The 24,874-nt window shown below is 46.0% G+C and overlaps 2 protein-coding genes and 1 long non-coding RNA gene across 3 annotated transcripts; 2 read left to right on the top strand and 1 right to left on the bottom strand.

Annotated features, from left to right (window-relative positions):
• Positions 1–3,097: 3,097 nt before the first annotated feature.
• On the top strand, positions 3,098–4,022 carry LOC131259385 (uncharacterized). Its single transcript, XR_009178123.1, has 2 exons — positions 3,098–3,508; positions 3,584–4,022. It is a non-coding gene; the product is annotated as an uncharacterized LOC131259385 (long non-coding RNA).
• A 1,221-nt stretch (positions 4,023–5,243) lies between these two features.
• Positions 5,244–6,593, bottom strand: LOC131266306 (uncharacterized). Its single transcript, XM_058268766.1, has 2 exons — positions 6,479–6,593; positions 5,244–6,391 (listed from the first exon to the last, which is right to left on the bottom strand). Exons 1-2 carry the CDS (start codon positions 6,591–6,593, stop codon positions 5,244–5,246), a joined length of 1,263 nt encoding a protein of 420 aa, XP_058124749.1.
• Positions 6,594–7,314: 721 nt separating this feature from the next.
• Positions 7,315–14,242, top strand: LOC131266297 (uncharacterized). Its single transcript, XM_058268755.1, has 7 exons — positions 7,315–7,423; positions 7,491–8,587; positions 9,167–9,221; positions 9,304–10,313; positions 11,206–12,293; positions 12,866–12,924; positions 12,996–14,242. The coding sequence occupies exons 1-7, from the start codon at positions 7,315–7,317 to the stop codon at positions 14,240–14,242; spliced, it is 4,665 nt and encodes a 1,554-aa protein (XP_058124738.1).
• The last annotated feature ends 10,632 nt before the right edge of the window (positions 14,243–24,874 follow it).

The following is a 24,874-nucleotide window of genomic DNA, read 5'->3' as shown; positions in this document are numbered from 1 at the left end:
AGTAACAAATAGAAAAGCGTTCCAAAGGCTTATTTTGAACAACAGCCTACCACTATATTAGTGCAATACTATATGAGTTTGCAATACTGTCACCCAAAATGTGGGTACTCTGGATGCAAAGTAAATATGTAATTTGGCGGCTGGAATCTGGTCGAGATTCGCGAGACCAGGAAATTTTCGAAGGATCAATGGAAAAATGATAAAACAGTGTTCGAACGAGTCGCCTGGTAATAAACACCTCGTTTAACTACTTTAACGTACAGTTTTTGACCAAAAAATTATAATATCGTGAACAAAACCCAATAAGAATTGAGTTTATTTTTTTGTTCTGTTGTACTAAAATCTTCACGCGGGCCGGATTTTGCCGACCCCTGATCAAATAGTTCTACGATTGCTTTCAAAACAATATTAAATTAACATTCAGCCAACGTTAATTGAAGAGCCATTTTATGCAATTCAATTCACTGCAATTGTTATTATAGCAATGTGGTTTAAATTTTTCGATCGATCATTCACGTGATCAAACAAAAGGGGTGTTTGAGGGGTTTATATCCTAAGTTAAATCAATAGAAATAGTAAATAATGAAACGGAAGGAAATGATGATAAAATAGGTTTCTCGAACAGTCAACTTCATAGATAAGCAGAAAAAAAGTATACAGATAAGCCCCTAACACCGGGCCGGATAAAACATGTTACATGTTGAAGGAAACAGTTTCATATTTTTGAACAGACGTAAGGAAGCGAGAATAGTAGGAAAGGAATTCGAGACGACAAACAGCATGTAAATACTAAACCTATCATATTTGATCATTCGTTACCTTGAGCTGTATGTATTCCTAGGGACCTGTTGCTCGGGTACGCTCTTCAGATGAGATCAATCCACTCGCTAGCAACCCCTCTGAAACCCAACACACACACAAAAAACTGGCACCCCACGAGTTCACCCGGGAGGCGGGGGGTTGAAGATGTCGGAATGCGGCGCCAGTCTTTTCTGTTGGTAAATCGGGTTGGATTGTTGGTGTTTTTATTTCGGGTGATGGTGAGGGAACGAGCACTCACCCCACGCGGTGGACGCAATTTCGCGTACACCTTCGAACGAACAGAGGGTGAGTTTTGGGGGTGGGCTTCTTGGCGCCTTCCACTTCCACTCCACGCGACCGTGTCTGGCACTCTAATCCTTCCGTCTAATGTAATGTTGGATGGTCCGCCGTTTTCAGTTGAACTTTTTTGTTTTCTTTTTCACGCTGCCGTCGCGTTTCTTCGCTCGGCCACACCACACGACGCAACGAAAATTGTTGAATTTTGTGCGTTTCGATATATTTTTATGTCGTGTCGTTGTTCCACCACCACAGCCGAGCACAACAACCTCCGCTACACAACGACAGGGCAAGCACGAAGAGGCACGACTGTTCCACTATTTGCCAACCGTTTGCTTTGCCGCGAGGGGTGGATTGTGGTGACGCATCAGCCCTTTGCGCTTCTCGGTTACGCGCACAGACGCGCGGGTACCCCCTCAAAAACACTCGTTCTCGCGGGATTCTAGTGTTGGAAGTGCGTATGTTTTACTATTGTGTCGCCTTCTTTGTTTGCCAGCTGATTGGTTCGCTTGTTTCCATCGGGGGGAGGTCGACGTGCACACACATTAACGATATCTTCCGTCCAAGCCGCACATTATTCGCCGTGGTCAGGCATCCACCACGTGTTCGGTACTAAATGCTCCCGCTGTGCGTTTTCAAACGGGGGTATAATTTGATTTTACTTCTTAGGGAGCAGCTTCCAATTTTTCATAGCCACTGTCACTCGACGGTGTTATTACAGAAGCACGGGAAGGAAGGGAGCTTCAAGGGCATACATTTCCGATGGGCGAAGGGGTGCACACTACGATCGCGATACCGAAGCAGAAGATTGAATCAAATAAATCGAACCTACGATAGCGCACAACTGTCAACTTTGGTCATTCGGGCAAGTGAATGTAAAAACACAATTCCACGACGAACGGGCAAAATAGATCAACCTATTCGTATCCGTCGATGATCGCGGGACGCAAACGCGACCGACAAAGGACTCGACACTCGCGCAACGATTCAAGATCGCACCACAACACGGTGTGCATCTATCGGCGGCGATGGCGGCGCGGATGCTTGCGCTCACGACGAAGCGGAAAACTCGACTGGCGCATGTTTCGCGTTCCGCGAACCGCGAGTTTATATTTGACCGCGTTTTTGCCATTGCTAAGGTGACTTCGACGAAGCTATAATTCCGCAGCAAGCACTACTTCGCTCCAACAACCTTGGTTGCAGCTGTCAGAAGAAAACTGTCAATCACAGCATAAACAACAACATTAATTGTAAAATACCTGTGTTCTGTTTTCTGTTCACATTTTCCAACATCATCACAAGTGCCCAGAAGGAAGTTTTGTTACAAATTCGGTGAATCTCACGATTTATTTGGGGAAACAAGATGGCTTTGACCTAAAGTTGGATCCTCCTGCTACCATAAACATCATACGTGAAGACATAAAGCGCTACGGTTTAAATGACGAAAGGGAAATGCCTAGTAGCGAACTACTGCTGCGTTATGCGATACGTCTTTCGTGGGAGATTTTCAGACTCCCATAGATGCAAAACCCTATGCATCTATGTGATGTGTTCCGTGAAGACCTTCCTATCTGGAACTCTTCCCCTGGTCTTATGTGGATAAAGAAGGGGTATGGTACGATCCGTGAAATAGGTGACAATCCTCAAGCACAGAACGATCTTCGGACGTTTTGGCACCGCTTTAAACGTGGCGTACAGCTGGAGCCTCCTGATACTTACGCCTATGTAGAAAGTCATCCATGTAGCGATGATGAACCACAGATCCGGGTTAAGTGGGGGTATCCTGCCACTATTACCCTGGCTGAAGCAATGTTCGCTATACCATTCATCGAGGCGTACCGAAAGTTCCCAACCCCGATCGCTTTCGGTTTTGCATCGAAACCATGCAACACTCTCCACGGTTCGCATTATCTCAGTCTTAAGTTTGAGAACTTTCATCGAACTCTTCCAACCTGGTTGATTCGGGTGGCATTCCAAATTCTTACTACCAACTTAGACTTACGTAAGTACAGAGGCGGCGGAATTCCTGATGCAAGTAATCTGCACAAAATGTTTCTATATCTAGAAGAATACAGCATTCACACCCCAGTTCGTTTGTGTAACGGTGAACGGTATCAGAAACATACCGGAATTGCTAGTGGAAGCTATTTCACCGAACTAGTTGAAAGCATATGTAATCACATTCTAGTTTATTATGCCGAATTCAAGGAAAAAGTTGCAATTAATAAGATTTTCGTGCTGGGTGACAATGCCATCGTGGCGTACAATAGACCAATAACACCATTGGCTGTGGCAGATCACCTTGCTCCTCTTGGGGTGGAAGTCAACATACCACATTCTCGCTATTCTAGGAATCTACATAATGTACCATTCCTTGGCTATCAGATCCATAAGAAACGGTGAGAACTGGGTACGTACACATTTTACACATAAGTGAAAAATACATCTTTAGAACAGTAAATTATTCAATTAATCTATTCCGCAGAATACTACAGCCTCACGTTGGATCACGAATGGAAACACCATTTGAACACCCTAAACGTACAAATGTTGTGCGAATCGAGTAACAGTACAAAGTGCACGAGCAAAAATGAGCTTTTCTGGGAAAAGGAAAAGACCCCGAATAATGTGGCTGAGAGTTAGTGTCGACGATGCGACTGAAAGTGCTTTCATATTACGATATCAACAATAATTTATTTTTCGTGTTTCTAAGCGCTTTAAGTCCGCGTTTCGTTGAAATCCCTGTATTGTTCGCTGGTAAGACCGATTCTCGAGTTTGCGTGTACTGTCTGGTCACCAGTCCAAACCACCTGGATTAATAGATTGGAAAATGTTCAGAACAGGGCCACACGTTTCTTGTTTTATCGTTTGCCATGGGCTAATCGCATGTCCCGTCCTCCTTATAGGACTCGCTGTTTATTGTTTGGTCTCGATTATCTCGAAAGTAGGAGGAATGTTTCTCAATGTATTTTTGTTTTGAAACTTTTCTCAGGTTCGGTTGACGCTCCTGATCTCTTAGAAAAAAATGATCTCCATGCACCGTCGAGAATCTTGAGAAGCGCAAACGCTTTACAGCCGGAGTTTCGCCGAACTGTCTTTTGTACCCAGGACCCGGTGTTCCAAATGTGCCTGCTTTATAATGAATGTAGTGCGTTATTAGATTTTAATTTGTCGCTAGGTGAGGCAAGGTCCACAATCAGAAATATATTTTCCAATGCTTAATGTGAATATAAGAAGCGTTTTGTATGTCTGCGGACCAGATAACCTCGTATTAAATAAATAAATAACTAAATAAATAAATAATCAAATTTAATAAGAATATAAGCAGAAAAGAACTTGTCGAAGAATTCCGAGGTCGAGTAACAGTTAGAAGACAGTTGCAGGAACAGAATTGAATACAGGAATACAGGATTGAATTAACTAATATGGTCATGTGCTACGCGCAAAATGACATGGGGTTGCATTGTTCCACAAGAACATGATAACAATGAACGCAAATCAGAACCTTAACAAAAAGATACTACGTTAAACATACACACTGTTTATGATCCTAAAACGAAGGTGATACTAGCGTTAAATCATTGAAACGTCGAATTTGAAGATGAAATATACGATTTCTTAACAAGAATCGACACTATTTTCCTATTCCTTTCATCTGGTCTCTTGTTCTTGCCTTTGCTTAGAGAGTTTCTTCAACGTTCTGCCATTAACAATCGCTCAGCAATCAGTTCGAGAAGAAGTTATTAATTTGTGAAATATTGCACATGGGGAAGGGAAAGGTAGATTCTGTGGAAATGCAATGTGTCGCGAATTCCATTTCTGTGCTTGGATCGCGTGCTGATCATACGTTGGAGCTTATCAGTTGCGTGATTAACGATTTACGAGTACCGTATCAAGTTTCATTTAAAGCAGAGTCATTGGCTTTCCTATTGCGATAACATAATGTCCGCCACTCGACTGTAAAGGAATTAGCTCCAACGAAGTACCGACCGCTTCCCGGTGGCCAATGTTATTTTATCTGCTTCTTCAAAGGCTTTTCCGGAAATTCCCAAAGAGGTGTAGGTAATGATACTAGTGAGAACAAAGTTGCTTCCACTTTAATCGGCATTTACGGGTCGACACTTGGCCAGGTAACATCAGAGAACTCAGATCAACAGACTCGCTACGTTCAAGTGTGGCAGATGGCCAGTCACTCGGTTGAACTCGTTCACTTCACATGCGTACGAATATCCTCGCGCCAAATTTTCCCTGTCCCAATTGATCCATCCGATGCGGCTGCTCACGTCTGTGCAGAAGATGTAATCCCGGCGGATTTCCTCCAGGGAAATATGCACGTTGTTGACACCGATCAGCACGATCCCGGAGTTCTGAGCCTCGTTGTGCAGGATTTTGTAGTAGACCTTCGGGGCGCGCAGCCTCGTACGTCCATTGGGATCAAAATCGAGGAAGATCTGATGGTGGTCTCCATTGCCATCGGCTTGCGTTTGTACGCCGTAAGTTCCACCGTAAACACGCACACGGATGTTCCGCGAGGCGACGAACGTTTTCGCCGACGCCTCAATACGCTCCCAGTTGCCGGCGTTGAAGTTTTGCCACTGTGGGGCCGTGTTCAGGAACCAGAAGGTGGCGTTCTGTTGCGTCGCGTACACAAAGTCCGCCCGTGCGGCAATGTGTCCCCGGGCCATATAGATACCGTTGTTTGTCGTCTGCACCAGCTCGTCGGCTCGCGCTTGCGAGTTTAGAATGGTCGCAATAGTTTCGCGCTGCATGTTGACCGTGTACAGCGTGTTGACCGTTACGCCCGGGAAGAAACCGGTGCCCTGTATCCAGCCCGGACGGGCCACCCCAGTCTCGAAACCGGCATTGGCCGGGGTGAACTCGTGCACCAGGTAGTGATTGTCGAACGTCACCTCGTCGTGGCAGACGTCGAGAATCTTCGGGAACCGGTCGCCCAGCTCGAAGCCAATCTCCACGATGGTGGCATCGTTGTAGCAACGTTGTGCCGTACGACGGGCCACGCTTCGCCAGTTGACCAAACATCCGAACTCCCAGAAACCGTACATCTGGCTGTCGTAGTTGAACTGACCATCGATAACGCACGTCACCACGATGGACGTTTTCATCGGGTACAGCTGAAACCCTGTCGAGCACGCAAGTTCCAACGTTTCGCCGGCGTCCAGTGTCAGTATGCCGCTGTTGGTGGACGGGTAGCGGAACTGGTCTGTGCCCGGGACGAGGAACAGTGGCTGCGGCAGTGGAAGATCTCCATTGAGACGAAGAGAGCATCCAGTGGCTGTAAAAACAACATCATTTAAAGTGACCTACTAAAAACTTTATCACACTCACACATAGATGATCTTCTCATTTTTTTTAAACTCACCGAAACCATTAACCCCAGGAACTTCCTCCGGAATGTCATACAGAGGGATATCCCTTGCCGTCGCGAGTAAAACCGCCGAACCGAGCAACACAACGGAAATTAAAAACCGCCTCATGGTCACGTCCGTTGAATGAACTAATCGGTTGAATTTCGCGGTTCTTCTATTTTATATAGATTGCTCTCCCTCATCATGATCTCAATGGTCACGGTGAGGGCACAGCGATAAGAGTTAATCCATCCATTAAAGGCTAAGAAACCGTACCCCACCGCGGGGCCTGCTTAAGGATGTGCGGATGCCTATGGTTCCCGTTTATCTTTCACTGATTTGCTTGATAAGATACGCCGACGTCTGATTGTACTTTAAAAACCAATGTCCTGCGCAATTCCGAATGGGATATAGATTTTAATAATCTTGTGGGACATCATTTTATGCTACAGGTACAATGTGGTCACCACCTGGGCAGCAGATGTCTCTGTTTGCGAGGACTGCTACGATGCTTAATGTTTTACGATTGGTGGATTTTGGATTTTGCCCTCATACCTTGGATATACCACGGATGACGCACTCCTTCAGGTACACCAGCCCCATTCCCCAGGGGTCTAGACAACACCTCTTCTTGTTCACTTTTTGTATACCGCCGGATGATCTGCTTCCGAAATTTCTTATCAGAGACGCGAAATCGCCCCTCAATCGACGGATCATTGATTAAAGTCATTAACGAGTCACGAACGGGAGGTGTGGTTTTCAATCTCGGCCACCACCCAGCGGGTGGGTGGCTATAAAAACCGGTAGGCTATCGTAGTGATTGACGTATTTGAGCAACCGGATAGGAACAATGAGGCGGTTTGCGTTTTTGTTGACGCTTTGCGCGTTTGGACTGCTGGCGCAGGCCCGCGACATTCGTCACGAAATTCCGGTGGAGCTGCCGGAGTTTGGCAACTTTGGTAAGAACAAGGATAAGACCCTCTTGGACCAACGAGTACTTCAATGTCTTTATTCTTTTTTGTACAGCTACTCCATGCACGGTGCGACTTACTGGTGATCTTCCTCGTCCTCAGCCATTGATCTTGATCCCTGGTACGGACCAGTTCCGCTACCCGACCACCAGCAGCGGGCTGCTAGAGCTGAACGCTGGTGAGACGCTGGAGCTGGCTTGCCAAGACGGTTTTGGTCTGTTCCCGGGAAAGAGCTCGATCAACATCGCTTGCGTGATCGGCGATCAGTTCAACTACGATGGCCAGATGTACGCGTTCCGCGAATTTGCTTGCACGGAGAACTGGCTGAGTACTGCACGTCGTACCGCCCAGCGGTGCTTCAATGGAGCGACGATCGTGGAGGTCGGATTCGCCGTCGGTCCGCGATTCCCGAAAATTATGGACGTTTGCCACGACGAGGTGACGTTCGACAACCACTACATCGTGCACGAGTTTATCCCGGCCAACGCCGGATTCCAGCAGGGCGTTCCCCGCCCAAGCTGGTATCAGGGTGACTTCTATCCCGGAATCAACATTAATGGCCTGTACACCGTCAACACCCAGCGGGCCACTCTAGCCACCATCTTGGGCTCGCAAGCCCGAGCCGATGATCTGGTCCATGGCACCGAAAATGGTATCTTCATGGCACGTGGACACATTGCCGCACGCGCTGACTTCATCTACGGAACGCAGCAGAACGCCACCTTCTGGTTCCTGAACGCAGCACCGCAATGGCAGAACTTCAACGCCGGCAACTGGGAGCGCATCGAGGCCGCAGCGAAAACGTTCGTTGCCTCGCGCAACATTCGCGTGCGTGTTTACGGTGGAACCTACGGTGTACAAACGCAGGCCAACGGAAACGGCGATCACCGGGAGATCTTCCTCGACTTCAACGCCAATGGACGTACGAGGGTTCGTGCACCGAAGATCTACTACAAGATTCTGCACAACGAGGCTCAGAACTCCGGGATCGTGCTGATCGGTGTCAACAACGTACACATTTCGCTGGAAGAAATCCGCCGGGACTACATCTTCTGCACGGACGTGAGCAGCCGCATCGGATGGATCAATTGGGAGCGGGAAAATCTGGCCCTCGGCTATTCGTACGCATGTGAAGTGAACGAGTTCAACCGAGTGACTGGCCACCTGCCACAGCTGAACGTTGCCAGCTTGCTTATCTAGGTTCATCCGTGAAATCAATCGGTCAACCGATTAGATTATTACGATAAAAACTGTGTGGTTGTTCAGCACCAAAAATAAACTTAAGCAATTCATTTATCGCAAATACTGGGGCTATCTTTTCTACACAATGGTGGCTTTAGAGGCCGCATCATTACACTTCCAAGAATGGAGTTATCCTACGTGCACTTAAACGAGGAAGATTCCTTGAACTTTCTTTGTACTTGAATTCGCGCTTAATATGACATGGAGTATACGCATCTCACGGTGCCACATGAATGAAATTGTAAAAGCAACAGGAAACCGGTATCGAGTTATCGCCCTTCTGAGGACGGCATAGTTTGAAGTACTGATATAATGAATGTTGCATAGCTACACAAAGGGAGGTGTGGTTACATCCAAACCCAGCTGTGGACTGTGGCTATAAAAAGCGGCACAGTATCGTGGCGAAGAAAGTATTTCAGGCAAGAAGTAGAAACAATGTTGTGGCTTCAGCTATTGATTACGATTTGGACGTTTGACTCGTTGGCGCAGGCCCGCGATATCAGGCAGGATATTCCGGTGGATCTACCAGATATTTTAAACTTCGGTAAGAAATAGGCGTAGGAGCTAGATGGTCTTGATTACCACAAGAACGTCTCGAATGAACGAAAGTGTCTTTATTCTTATAGCTACTTCATGCATGGTTAATCTAACTCGTGATCTTCCACGTCCCCAACCATTGATCTTGATTCCTGATACGAACCGGTTCCGCTATCCAACCACCAGCAGCGGCCAGCTACAGCTTAAAGCTGGAGAGAAGCTTGAACTGGCTTGTCAGGAAGGTTTTACCCTTTTCCCGAAAAAGAAATCAATCAAAATCGCGTGCGTGATCGGCGATCAGTTCAACTACGATGGCCAAAAGTACGCGTTAAGCAAATTTGCATGTACCAAAAACTGGGTAAGTAGCGCTCGTCGGACAACTCAACGGTGCTTCAACAAAGCGACAATCGTAGAGGTCGGGTTCATCGTTGGCTCGCGGTTCTCGAAAATTATGGACGTCTGCCATGACGAGGTGACATTCGATAACCATTACGTCATGCACGAGTTTACTCCAGCCAACGCCAGGTTCCAAGAGATAACCACCCCCCGTCCAAACTGGAATCAGGGTGACTTCTATCCCGGTATCAACATTAATGGCCTGTACACCGTCAACACCCAGCGGGCCACTCTAGCCACCATCTTGGGCTCGCAAGCCCGAGCCGATGATCTGGTCCATGGCACCGAAAATGGCATCTTCATGGCACGTGGACACATTGCCGCCCGGGCGGACTTCATCTACGAAACGCAGCAGGATGCTACGTTTTGGTTTCTGAACGCAGCTCCACAATGGCAGAACTTTAATAATGGCAACTGGAAGCAGATTGAGGCTGCTGCGAAAACGTTCGTCGCCTCGCGCAATATCCGTGTGCGCGTTTACGGTGGAACTTACGGTGTACAAACGCAAGCCGATGACAATGGAGACCACCATCAGATCTTCCTCGACTTCGATCCCAATGGACGTACGAGGCTGCGCGCCCCGAAGATCTACTACAAAATCCTGCACAACGAGGCTCAGAACTCCGGGATTGTGCTGATCGGTGTCAACAACGTGCACATTTCGCTGGAAGAAATCCGCCGGGACTACATTTTCTGCAAGGACGTAAGCAGCCGCATCAGATGGATCAATTGGGAGCGGGAAAATCTAGCCCTCGGCTACTCATACGCATGTGAAGTGAACGAGTTCAATCGGAAGACTGGTCTTTTGCCCCATTTAAAAGTTGGCAGGTTACTTATCTAAGTTCATCCGTGAAATCAATCCGTCAACCGATTAGATTATTACGATAAAAAATTGTTAGGTTTTTCTGTACCAAAAATAAATTTAAGCAATTCATTTATCGCAAATACTGGCGCTATCTTTTCTATACAAAGGTGTATTTGGAGGCCGTATCATTGCACATTCAGCAATGGCGTTATCCTACGTGCACTGGAACGGGGGAGATTCATTGATCTTTCTTTGTACTTGTATTCGCCCATCATATGACATAAAGTTTATGTTATTTACTTTGATACTCATCTCACGGTGTCACATGAATGAAATTGTAAAAGCAACAGGAAACCGGTGTCGAGTTATCGCCCTTCTGAGGAGGGCATACTTTAAAGTACTGATATAATGAATGTTGCATTGCTTCCTGATGACTACACAAAGGGAGGTGTGGTTACATCCAAACCCAGCTGTGGACTGTGGCTATAAAAAGCGATACTGTATCGTGGCGAAGAAAGTATTTCAGGCAAGGAGCAGATACAATGTGGTGGCTTACGCTATTGATTACGGTTTGGGTGTTTGATTCGCTGGTGCAGGCCCACGACATCACGCAGGACATTCCAGTGGATCTGCCAGAGTTTGCAAACTTTGGTAAGAAAAAGGCGTGCATAATTTGGAAGCTTGATTTTTTTGATTACCACAAGAAAGTCTTGAATGAACGAAAAGTGTCTTTATTCTTGTAGCTGCTCCATGTACGGTCCGTCTAACTGGTGATCTTCCACGTCCCCAGCCACTAATCTTGATTCCTGGTACGGACCAGTTCCGATATCCAACCACCAGTAACGGACTGCTACAGCTTAACGCTGGTGAGACGCTTGAGCTGGCTTGTCAGGAAGGTTTTGCCATTTTCCCGGGAAAGAGCTCAATCAATATCGCGTGCGTGATCAACGATCAGTTCAACTACGATGGCCAGATGTACGCGTTCCGCGAATTTGCGTGTACCAAAAACTGGGTAAGTAGCGCTCGCCGGACTACTCAACGATGCTTCAACGAAGCGACAATCGTAGAGGTCGGGTTCATCGTTGGCTCGCGATTCTCGAAAATTATGGACGTCTGCCATAACGAGGTGACATTCGACAACCACTACATCGTGCACGAGTTTATCCCGGCCAACGCCGGGTTCCAGCAGGGGGTTCCCCGTCCAAACTGGTATCAGGGTGACTTCTACCCCGGCATCGATACTGACGTGCAGTACCGAGTCATCACTCAGAGGGCCACGATTGCTACCATCTTAAACTCGCAGCCCCGAGCCGACGAGATAGTGCAGGGTACCGACAATGGTATCTTCATGGCACGCGGGCACATTGCAGCCCGGGCGGACTTCATCTACGGAACGCAGCAGAACGCTACCTTCTGGTTCCTGAACGCAGCACCACAATGGCAGAACTTCAACGCCGGCAACTGGGAGCGGATTGAATCTGCGGCAAAAACGTTCGTCGCCTCGCGCAACATCCGTGTGCGCGTTTACGGTGGAACTTACGGCGTACAAACGCAAGCCGATGACAATGGAGACCATCATCAGATCTTCCTCGACTTCGATCCCAATGGGCGTACGAGGCTGCGCGCCCCGAAAGTCTACTACAAGATCCTGCACAACGAGGCTCAGAACTCGGGGATCGTTCTGATCGGTGTCAACAACGTACACATTTCGCTGGAGGAAATCCGCCGGGATTACATCTTCTGCACAGACGTGAGCAGCCGCATCGGATGGATCAATTGGGACAGGGAAAATCTGGCCCTCGGCTACTCGTACGCATGTGAAGTGAACGAGTTCAATCGGGTGACTGGCCACCTGCCACAGCTGAACGTTGCCAGCTTGCTTATCTAGACCGCTCTGTGACGACCTTTGGTTTGTGTCTTTCTTGAAGTGTGTTTAACAAAATGAATTCGGTTGCATACCAAATGAACTCATTCATAAAAAAAAATCTGTTATCCGAAAATATATTATTACATTACATTGTGCTATTACATGCATTGAACTGTCCTGTATATTGTCCTGTAAATGTTTATATAAAGAGGTTAAATCTGGACTAAGTCTAAAAACGAACTGTACGATCACATGCTTGGCAGAAGCGTCATAGCTTCAATCCTGACAGTGGAGCAGTACAAGCGAGATAATTATTTGGAAAAATTATTACAGCATGAATATAGGAAACTGCGCATAGACCCTCCCAAATTCCCAGTTGGACAGCCCTGCTGTAACTTATCTCTTGACAATAGCCAAATTATCCTGATAAGGTGATTATCGTAGACTGTGCAGCAGACGATGGATTATGTTCTATACGTCGCGCCGGTCGATCAGCCCGTTAGTTCGATGCTATCGGTTAATCTGTGAACAGTAAAATGGAAATAAAATTGCTAGCCCTCGGCTGTTTGCTGGTACTTGGAAGTTCACATAACATTTTAGCGCGTGACGTTGCGCAATCGCGCGACTTTGAATTCCGTCAGTGTAAGAGAATGGTGATGGACAATTGTGGATTGTCTTTGTGGATAATTGTGGCCTATTTCTTGTTCCTCTAGCTGGCGACCACTGTATGGTTCCCTTCAATGCGCTGCCGTACCCGGAGCAACCCCTGATACTGATACCAGGCACCGAAAACTTTTGGCACCCAACGGATGAGACCAGGGTGGTGCATTTTCCAGCGAACGCTACGGTTGAGCTGGCCTGCCGGGACGGGTTTAGGTTGTTCCCGGAGACGAACAGTATCACGGTGAAATGCGATGCCGATACACAGTTCTCGTACGACGGTAAGCAGTACGAGATGGCAGTGCTTGCCTGCAACTCGTATTGGCTGAGTTCTGCCCGAACTACACAGGAACGGTGTCTTCAGGGTGCGGGCGAGATCGTGCAGATCGGGTTCCCGCTGTCGACGGATCGCTGGGTGAATGTGTTTGATGTATGCTACGAGGAGAAGCTGTACCATACACACTTCGTAAGGCATCGCATGACACGGGCCAACGGTGGTTATCAGTCCGGCAATCCACGGCCTTCCTGGTATCAGGGACCGTACTATACGGACGTGAACATCAATAACCTGTACACAGTTAACCGACAGCGGGAAACTATTGCCATCATCCTGGGTTCCCAGGACCGAGCCGACGAGCTGGTGCAAACGACTGCCAACGGAATCTACATGGCCCGGGGACATATCGCCGCCCGGGTTGACTTCATTTACGGTACGGAGCAGAACGCGACCTTCTGGTTCCTGAATGCCGCCCCACAGTGGCAGAACTTTAATGGAGTCAACTGGGAGCGAGTAGAGTCCTCCATCCGAGACTTTGTCGGAAGCCGTGACCTTGAGCTTACCGTGTACAGTGGCACGTACGGCGTTCAGAAGCTAGCGGACGGTAACGGTGACTACCAGGAGATCTGGCTTGACTTTGACGCCACGGAGGGTACTCGGCGTGCCCCGGCTCCAATGCTGTACTACAAGATCCTGCACGACGAGCGTAACAACGCCGGTATCGCAATCGTAGGCGTTAACAACGTGCACGTTCCGCTCGACGTTATCCTCAAGGAGTACGTCCTGTGTCGGGATATCGGCGATGAGGTCGATTGGATTGATTGGCAGCGGAAGAACCTCACGATCGGCTACTGCTACGCCTGCGAGGTGAACGAGTTTAATGCCGCCATCGGCAAGCCGCATCCTCAGCTCGATGTCGCGCGCCTTCTCACGGGCGGTGCCGGCGAACGGTTGGCCGTTTCGTTCGGTGCTTTGCTGGTACTTGTCGCCCATCTTGCCTCTCGTGCCTTCACACCCGCATAAGCCACCACCGAGCGAGCCTTCGATATCGCTTTCGATTGACGTCATGCGGTCTGCGCTATAGTGGGGGAAATAACGTGGTCTTAAACGAGTAAAAGTGATCAGGAACTTCACAAAGTCTTTCAATGTTCAAATTTATATACAGTTAGGCACGATGAGTTTGACGAAGAGTGGAGTTTTTGAATAAAGCAGTATTGAAATAAACGTATTGATTCACTTCTGTTTACGTTCTAGAAGTTCTAATTGCTTATTATTTGTTCAAATAAGGTACAGATCTTTTATGAATGATAAATCAAGCTTCTTTTATGAAAAATGCAGCATCTTCCCTTAATCCTTTGACTTGCAGCATTCAACGCTCTGTTGCAGTTTAACTTGTTTTAATGTAGAAAGAAAAGGCAAACATACTCCTCAAGCAAATGCCTGAAACATCACGAAATGCCGTAAATCTAAGCTGAGTTGGGCCGCGTCTTCCACCTCCGAGTGCATTTTAGTGCCAAAAGTTTGCAAGCGCTCGTACCGACTCGATTTAAATTTGTAGTTTCGTCGGAAGATTTGTTGATCTTGCCCGCGCCACTCGTCTTCTACCACAACCCCGTCTGCGCGGAAAATGCGGAAAGCCATTTCGGTGCTGAACGAAACCCGCACGCAAGGTGGTTGCAAGCCGTCGGTGCAGTTGCTTGATTTATCCCTTCGTGCGGTTCGTACTCTGGCAAAAGCAGGGTAAACCTGGGGGTTTTGAGAACACAGCACTGGTGTGGTGGTTCGTTCGCTTTCGAACAATCGGATCGCGAAACGGGTCGTCGGAGGACGAAGGTTTTTCGTCGGAAAACCCCATGGCAATGAAAATGTGTTTGCCCGAACCGGTTGCGCTAACCTTATCGGGTGTCTTATTTCGCCGTTGCCGTGGAACGCACAGGCTTGAACTTTGGCGAAATCCCGTGTTCGCCGGCTGAACTTCATTCAGTTCTTTATCGATGCAGTTAAGAGTAATAGTGAACTTTTTTTTCACACCAGTTATTTCCATCATTCAACACGCAAAGCAATCAAATTCCGGCTCATACTGCGCACTGTATATCTTCAATGTCTTCAGCTCGTTTTGGTGTTTGAAGTTCCAGAGGCTCCGTCGATTCCCTACTGCCCTGTTGCGACGATTCGTGATGGACGCATGAGAGTGATTGATGTGTCGAAATGTGAAATCGTAGATTGAAACAATACCATTGCTCAATGACGGGGGTCGTCGGGAAGTGATTAACGAACAACTAAGTACCGATTTTGTTTTGCTGCCGTTTGTGTCCGGTTTGAAGCTTATCTTAGCGGGCGATCAAAAGTGAGTTTTACAAATCATAATTTTGTTTGACCAGGAAGTGGTGTGAGCTGATGTGCTTTTTGCCAATTTTATTATGTGTGTTTTTTTTTGTTAATTCTACTAGTAACAATGAAGTGTCTATAGACAAATTATTGATTCGTTGCAAAATTATGTTGCAAGTTGAATATTATATTTTTAAACGCTACCCGTTTTAAATGTTTTAAAAATATAAGCCTCATTCTTACAAGAGATGTTTAAAGAATTGTTTGATCTATTTTAAATGGCCAAAAAGCAGCCTAAAAAGGGAGTGCATGCGTGAAACGAATGCTCTTTTTGTCTGCGTCAGGATTAATAAACTGTTTATTAACATTTTAGGAACTTTTCTAACTCCACACAGTGTTTTTTCGATTTTTTCTCATCATTTTATGTGCTTTAAAACCCATAACAAATACTGCTTCTAATTATGCAACTATACATAGCGCAATTAATTATTGTATTTTGGCCGCATGTTTTCATTCGGTATAATTAATCAGTTTCGTCATGGGTACCGAAATAAGTTCCGTTTTTGTCTCGTACTGCTAGGGCAGACATACCGACACCGTAAGTTTTGTGCCAAAATGGTGTGTGAAAATGTTGTAAATGTTGCAAGCATTTGACGGATGTTTCTTTTTACTAACACGTGCGAAATAGCTGCAGATAAATTTGAGTGTTGGTAATTGTTATATATGACTGCAATTATTCATATTTCAATTTTTTTCCTAGCAAACAGTGGTGATCAATAACATAAATAGTATTCTAGGAATCTTATAAAAGCTTACTCATTTATGCCGGTTGTATTTCATTTCAACAATAACATTGTTAGTGACACCACATTTGCTCGCACCACGATTTTCCCGCTAAACCCACCACCATAACGTTGCAAACAATCAACATAAACACCGCGAACGCCGAGCAACGATTTTCCGCCCCGTACAACGAACAATTAATAAACGTCAGCTGTTGGCGATTTGGGGTCGTAACCGTATTTCCACCCGCCTTTCGTCAACGTCGGGTTAGGAAAAATCGGAGAAAAGAAAAATAAACCTTCATGCGTGCACCGGCCGGTAGCGGGAAAACACGAACAAGGCTTCTTCCATCTCAAAAGTGGTGGTAGTTAGGAAAGAAGGTGGTTGAATAATTTTCCAATTAGCGATACCAATACACCGCCAACGGCTGACGATGACCGCGTTTAAAATTTCCCTTCCTTTCCGTCATTCCGCTGGGATCGCAATTTTCCTACGAACGTTGGGGGAAAACGGCGAGGAGGGAACATTCCTCGAATGGTTTTCTGGGAAACGTGATCCGATGGGAGAAAAGAGAAGCACAAGCTACTTAAAAAATTCCTTTCGTCATTCTTCGGGATGTCCGCTGGGATAATGGTCGCTATGTCATGAGAAAATCCAGACATCTAACAAAAATGGAGGACCAACAATGAAGTTATAAACATCCCGCAAACTGTTTTTTTCGAGAATGAATGCCAAACGTGTTCATTGACCACTACGAGGAAGCAATAAGTATCATTACCGTGTAGCTGTATCGTTTTCCGGAACGCACCAGGCTGAGATCATAACTCATAAATAGGCGAACCTGTCGTTCGACGGGCAAGAAAAGCACTTGAAATTTTCCCTCAAAACTCACGTGCTTCCTTCCCAAACGACCGGTTTCCCCCGTCCTCCCGTTGGATTTAGGAAAACGAGTCTAATTTTAAGCGATTTTCCTCGAGCAAGCTGCCGTTGACCGCCTGAAATCAATCGGCAATGGACGATGACAAATTTCCCGTCCGGTCTGCTAACAAGGTCTCCAACGGAAAGGTTGGGTGTTTTTCTTCATTTTATTTTACTTAATTTTTTTTTTGCTCCACGGAAGGGACCGTTGTGTGTGTGTCTTCTTGTTATAGTATTTTCCTCTTACTTTTCCCACACTTTCCAAGGTTAGCGATCGAGCGCGCGCGAATGAGGTTTTGATTGACAAAACGTCCATCCGCGTCCAGTTGTTGGTTTAGAGTTTTCCGAATGTCGCCCGCGAGCGCGCGCGCACGTTTTATTCTGGGACTTTTCCTTTCTTTTCTTCGCTTCGTTTTTTTTTACCCCGGTTATTTTTTCCATTTGACCAAATGAAGTGCGCATTTGACGTCTGCAGTGGTCAAAGGATTTTCTGTTTTGTTTTCCCTCGGTGACCACCGTACAATCCCATGCCCTGATCGCCCTGTGTTCCGTTAAGGGATGCGCACCGTTTTTGGCGAACGGGTGCGCAAAACTCGCTTCTGGTGCCTTCCCGTGATCTGTGTGTATGTTTGTGTTTTTATGTATTTGTTTGTGCAGAAGTGTTTCTTATTTTCTGAATCCTTCAAACGCGCCATTTTTCGGGACCCGGCCAGTCGTCCGGCCGGTGCCAGTTTTAAGGGTAGCCTTCGGTGTCGCACGCGAATTTCACCATTTGCATTTACGGACAGTGTGAGCTTTTAACTCCCCTTCGGAGGCTCGTTTCATAGTTCAGTTTTACCTGAAAGTTTAATCTTTTTGGAACTCATTTGTCTTGTTTCTCATTAATTTCTTTTTGTTTAACTTTCGCTTAAGCATACAACCAGTTCAACTCGTGAGAAATAAATTAGAATCTGTGAAAAGTGAGTTAAAAGTGAGTTCTCCTGAGCGTCGATCGTACTATCGATCAGCATTTCAAGAGAGTCTTTTTCTTTTAAGCCACGAAACACGCGAAAGAAATTGAATACGAAGAAAATGTGATCGCAAAGTGATAGACCCAAGTGTTATAGACCCCGTCTTCTTGAAGTTGTTTCTTAAACCCTCTTATCATACTCACAAAAACACACCTTTCGTCAGTGCTTTGGGTTTATTATTGTAAAAGAATTTACCACCGAAAAGGGGCTGTGTTGTGTAAAGTCGCGCTCGTTTGGCCGTGTTTTTGTTTTTTTGAATCCAAAAGGGTAAGGTGTTGCGCACCGACCTAGACTCACCAACGGCTTAGAGGGTTCTCCCCGTGTGAAGTGTGTGCCAACGCAACCCCGTCGGTGTTACATCGTGACTTTCCCCCCTCACTTTTGCCCGTTCGACTGTCGGATCGTATGCTGGCAGGATGAACTTCTTCGACCCACGAATACCGCGCTTTTTGGCACACTTGCCAGAGGATACCGACAACGACGATCACGAAGGTAAAGAGGAACGCAACTGCAACCACCAACACCAACGGCAGGAGCAGCCGCAGCAGCAGCAACAACAACAACCGTCGCACCGTAACAACCACCACGACGAGGAAGAGGACGATGAGGAAGAGGAGGGTGAGGAAGCGAGCGACACCGAGGACGATAGTGGGATCGCGGACGAGGCGCCCGAATCGATGCACTATTCCAACCTGCGCATCACCGATCCGCCGGATGTGCAGAACAGTGCGCTCAACAACTTTTTCCACTACTGGTAAGTGCTTTATCTTGTGTTTGGTGTTTTTCTCAATCAAATGGGTTTTCCAACCAAACATTTTCTTCGCATTTCATTTCATAAACATTATCATTCTTGAATGTTTAAATCAACGTTCTCAGTTTTTTTTCTTTGTGTATCGTCTTATATTTGCATGACAAAAAAGGTTTAATTACAATAAACAAAATCAGTTTCCTATCGAAAATAAATACTAAAAACTATGGAAATATTGTCTGGTAAATTGGTACATGTTTTTTATGTAGACAAAATTATTAAAATAGTAGAAAAAGAAGATGGAATGTGATTAAAGTCCAAAACAATAGAGTATAAATTAACAGATTGATGTTTGATTTGCATTTTGAATCTTTCAAGTCAATGTTATCATTACGTAAAAACTGTCATTAAATGTTTTATACTTGACATTTCTCATGATTTATGGAAATGTATAATTGCATAATAAACATCATTTGATTTTTATTTTGAATTATAAAAAAACAGTTTCTCATCGGTGGTCACCTTTCGATCAACCCTCAAGTCAGTTTCCTACCACAAACGTACGTCACAGTTTACCGTCCCTTTTGCGCTCGTCAAGTGTGCGCGCAAGTGTGCGGGGCTAATCTTTCGCCAGACGCTCACGTTTACCGGTGGCCGTTTTTTCTTTATTCACCACTCTTGCTCAGGTTACGCGTAACGTTTGCAAGTGACGTGCGACTACCGAGCTAAAAGGGAAGAAAAAGAACCCGTACCGGGACCGAAAATACTCTTCACGAAAGATTACTTCCCGTCGCTACTGCCTCCACCGTTCCCCGAACCTCTGGGGCGTGGTGAAAATAAAAACGTAATGATGGACGAACTGCAAACGAAAATAAATGTCTTTGCTACTGCAAGTTCGCACTTCGTTTTGTTCGCATGGCGGTACCGGTGGAAGCCATTTGGTTGTTTTGATTTAGCGAAATATTTAACCATTCTAATTCATCACCGGCACACCCCGAAGAAAGCGTGTTGCGGCTTATGGATGTTTGCGAAACACGTTCGCGCAAAAGTATGATAGGAATGGCAAAAAAAGTAAACAAATGTAAAACCACATTGTTTACTAAACAGGGAAACAAAGAAGCAGAAAAATGGGGGCATTATTATAAAAACTTCCTTAAAAATTGTTTCTTTTCACCAAACTGTAATCGATTTTATCTTTTACAAATTCTTAACGTGTTGAAACGAACCATCAACGTTCAAAATGCACTCCATTGCGATCGTTGCTAAAACAATAAAAAAAATTTTAAACGTTCGCCTTGGTTTGAATGTTTTTCGAAAAATTTGCACACCATCTGGCCGGAAGGAAGGTTTGGTAAAAAAGCGCTCCAGACACCACTTGAGCGCCGAATGCTTTCCCTGCACTTGAGGGCGCCAGATGCCAGCGGATTCGCCAATTTCTATTTCCAGCGAATGCCGCACAAGAATTCCACGGAGGAAAATTGAAAATTCGGATCCGGAGGTCAAACATTCACTTACCAACTGGGTCCATCGTGTTCGGATGGATGAAATGGGTTCGTTTTAGTGCGAGAATCGTTACACGCGGATCGTTACATTAACTCTAGTTCACCAGAAAGGTTATAAAACTGTAACTAACTTTATCGTTCGTCGGACAATGGAAAACTGCGGGTTTTTCCCGTCTAATTAACGGCGTAACTTTTCGTTTGCTCCCATTAAACCGTGAATTTATAGCGACACTCGATGATCGGCGAAAGTCGATCGTGAATTTCTTCGCTCGATCTCCCTCCGGCTCCCTGTAACAAGACCCTTTTCCTGCCTTCCTCTTCTTTCCCTTTCCCGCATTTAATTGATTTCAGCTGGTCGCTGATGCTGACAGGATTTATTTTTATTATTATAATCACCGCCACCGAAGTTCGAAGATCATCGTCTTTACGATGCTCGTCTCAGCTCGTCTGCAAAGGAAAGAGAAAAATATTCCCCCTCATCCGGTGTTCGTGCGTGCATGTTTTTCCCGCGTTTTGTTCTTCTTTTGCGGAGTGTGTGGTCAAGCGGGCGATTCTGATCGTACTCGATCGAGATGACGCCAGATCGGGGTGGGACCGTCCCCAGGCCAGACCGATATCCAAATTGACGTCAAACGAAACCGGCTCTAACAAGGGATTATTTTGTGAATGAACAGAGTTGAATAAATCTTCCAAAACACCAACCTCCACGGGGGAAGAAGGAAAACATATATAATCTTCGACCGGTAGCCGTATTTCCGGCCCCGAACGGCCGGTTTGCTTCGATCGGCCTTTGAATTATTTGATCGCAAGAAGACACGGGTTGGGGAGTGAGATGCTCAGGACACACTCACACCCACGCTGGCAAAACATATCGACCGGCAAAACCGACGGCACCGCACACTTAAGTCGTACGATTCGCCTCGAAACTCATCGCGACCGTCCCGGCCTGTGTTGGCACATCTTAAAACCAGAGGAAAACAAAACTCCTCCGCAAAACTCCACACCGTTGGGAGGGGTTTTCCCGGGGACCGGGAAAAAGTGGTACCGAAGTGAAGCGGGGCGGCGCATCTGCCAATCCATGGGAGGACATGGATCGACGTTCCGGGGGGCGCCAGTTGTGTTCAGGTCGCGAGGCAGGCTGGGAGGGTTGGGGTGGGATCCTTTTTGGAGAAAACTCGAGGTGGCAGATCGTACCACTACCGGTACACGCAGTTTGCTTTGGTCGGTGGCCTCGGCCGTGCAACGGCTCAGTCGGTAGTGACAGTCGACCGCCGGCGGATCTCGAGCCCGGGAAATCGATTCATTCGGCCTGTGTCTACAGTGGGTTTTCCGTGTTTCGATGTGGTGTCACCAGACGTGTGTTTGTTTGTGAAATTTGAAGAAAATGTCATTCGCTTTGATCGGCTGTGTGTTGAATGTGTTGAAAGACATCAAATAAATTCGAACAGAAATGCGATCTGACGAACTTCGGAAACTGTCATTTTACTCCATAGAAGCGAACAGTGCATAATAAACCCTCTAAAACATATGATCGCGTTCAATATTCTTTTGATTGTGATTGTTCAAACTGGTTGCGTGCAGATTTTCCTTCTCGTTTTATGTCGATAGAATCTCAAGGAACAACCCTATTCTTCCATCTCCTTGCGTGTTCGTGTGCGAGTCTGCCTACCGGTCATTAAATGTTTCTCAAAAAGACAACACACCTATCTGTGCCACGCGGTGTGTCCCATATTTCTTCAGCCGCACGCTGGCACGTGCCCAAAAAACATCGCGCACCTTTCCGTGCCGTGTCGTGTCCGTTTCCTCAACCACTTCTCGTTCTAATCCTCGTTTTATTACATTTCCAAGAGAACGTTGAAATGTAAATGTGAAAAAATTACGCTCGGTGTTATAAATACGCCCCACTGCAACCGGGTGGAAGTGAACATAACATTCAATTATGTTGTTCAGAGGAATTTTTTACGCGCCACCATGCGCCTCCATCGAACACCCCGTTCGGAGATAAAGGTGTTCCCCTTCCGAAGTGGTCCATTTTTGTTTTCTCTCCACCTCTGTTCGACATGAGTTCGATTAAATGAAAATAAACATGTCACAAGCCATACCGGCCAGGAGATTATTCACTTAATGAGCCACGACGGGAAGGAATTGTAGGGTTGCCTAATGGTTTTCCCACTGAGAGTGTTTCTTCTTTCTCTTCCTAACGTCTTCCTGTCGAAACCGAGTGGGACCGGCGAAATGGGGGCCACCCCCACCGGGATGACGAGTGACGGGCTTCGAGGGCCTATCGAACCCGAAGATGATTCATTTGACAGCAAGTACTTCTGGTGACGGATGGGTGTAAGTGATGTTGTCTTGCCGTTGCTCTTCTTTTTTCCGATCGTCCGCCCAAAACCTGAACCGGTGGCGACAACCGTCCACCGTCCGTCCCGTTTTGCACGCCGGTCCGAAAGATGTGTGAGCTATGTTTAGACGCACTGATTTTGTAACTGCACTTTGGCGGTGTTTAGGTGCGCTCTGCGCTATCTAAGATCGGGTTGTTCGTGCCATGGCACCCGGGGACTGACTGCTTGCCTTCAGGGCGCTCTCCCGAGGCATGATCTATTTTGACTTGACTGCAGGGTTGCGACTTTTGCGGTGCGTTACGTGTCGGGTTACCTTGCGTAAGGATTGCATACGAGTCGAGGAAAATTACCTCATTAATGCACGTTGGTTAAAATGTTTCAGATTGATTTGTACTCTGAATTTTATTACACCCCAAACTAACTTGCTTTCAGAATTTTCAGAATTTTAATTGCATCCAAAGCCGGGCTTATTTCCAAATGCTCTTATTGCTTTTTAAATTATTTTTTAAGCTAAAATGCTAAACCAAGCTAAAATGAGAACAAAAACTTCCTGATAAACCGAAATCGTAGGCATTTTGAAAAATTGTCTTGTATTGAACTTAAAAACCGGTTTAGGTAAATTCTTTCGTTAATCAAGATCAGTTTTTCAATGTTGCACATTTCTTATTTGGAGCATCTTTAAAGAAATACGCTTCGAGTAGACTAAAAATTATATAAAACTATTTTTAAAAGCAAACGAATGGTTTATTACTGGTGTTGACACAAATTTTTTGGATTAAAGGCCAACTTATCTGACATAAGTGTTCAATTTTGCCTGTAAATCATCAGGAAAAACGTAAAATCTCTAGGTTTTGTGTAAAATTTGTGATACCGGTACAGAAAAAAATATAGTATTCATTTCTTTAAACGACACAAATGACATTAAAATCATCTATAAATTACCCATAAACTACTTGGGCAATTAACACTATCAAAACTAGGGTACACTAATCCAATAAACCTTCCGTTTAAGAAAACACTCGGGTAGGAAAGCAAACCTTTCGAGACGTGAACCAACCTCTCTACTAGCAGACTATTGGCAAACGGATGGTAGTTTGCGTGTGCGTGTATGTTTTTGGCTTCTTTCTTGGCCCTAACTCCACCCGAAACCGATTGACGTAGGATAAACCCTCCAAAAAATCGCACGCAGGCAGACCGTTGCGTTCGCAGCGGAATGGGAAGAGGGGGACCATTAACAACGGAAAGAGCAAAACCAACATCCCCGCCAACGATCTGCTACCATAAACAAATCAGCGAACAACCCCGTTGGGTGAGCTTACGATACAGATCTCCGTGGGATGGAGAAGTCCATTAAGCGTGCCATCGTCATGTTCGCTGCCACGTTGCAGCCGGGAAAGACGAATGAAAGAATGTGGGAAAAACAGAAGCATAGAAAAAGATTTTTGGATTGGAAATTGAAAAAGAGGGAATCAAGTAAATGCTGGGAGGAATTCAACAAATGTTTTCCCAACATGCCCAAGGGTTGCGTTGTGAACTCGATCTCGTTGGCAACTTCCTGATTTAACTGTTGATTGATGCTTGATCGGAAAATCGACAGAGGACAAAAATACAAGACAGAAAAAGAGGGAGAACGAGAGAGATAGGGTAAAAGAAGATCGTATCCCAAACAATCGAAGACAAATCAGAAATTCCCACAATCGGTGGTCTTCCGGTGGCGCTCTTATATTTTCCGAAGCAAACTAAATATAGTTGATGGTTGGTTTTTATTTTACAAGACAAAATCAACCCGTCAACAAGCGAATCGATCCGATTGAAGGTTTGCGGTAAACAAATCGGTTCAAATTGGCAGCGAGAGTGAAACGGTGGCCCGAGTTCAATCGACCGAAATCTTCTAATTTCCGCATCAACATCCACAGCTCGATGGGAGATAGAAGTGAACGTTGGTGTTGTTTATTAGAATCAGCACCAATGTTGCTTCGCTTTTATTGGCATCGTTTGTTGCCACGAACGAGAGCGAGAGAACA

Source organism: Anopheles coustani, chromosome 3, assembly GCF_943734705.1.
Source record: "Anopheles coustani chromosome 3, idAnoCousDA_361_x.2, whole genome shotgun sequence".
Classification (NCBI taxonomy): domain Eukaryota; kingdom Metazoa; phylum Arthropoda; class Insecta; order Diptera; family Culicidae; genus Anopheles; species Anopheles coustani.
Note: the sequence above shows the minus strand (reverse complement) of the source record. Positions and strands in the feature narration are given on the sequence as shown.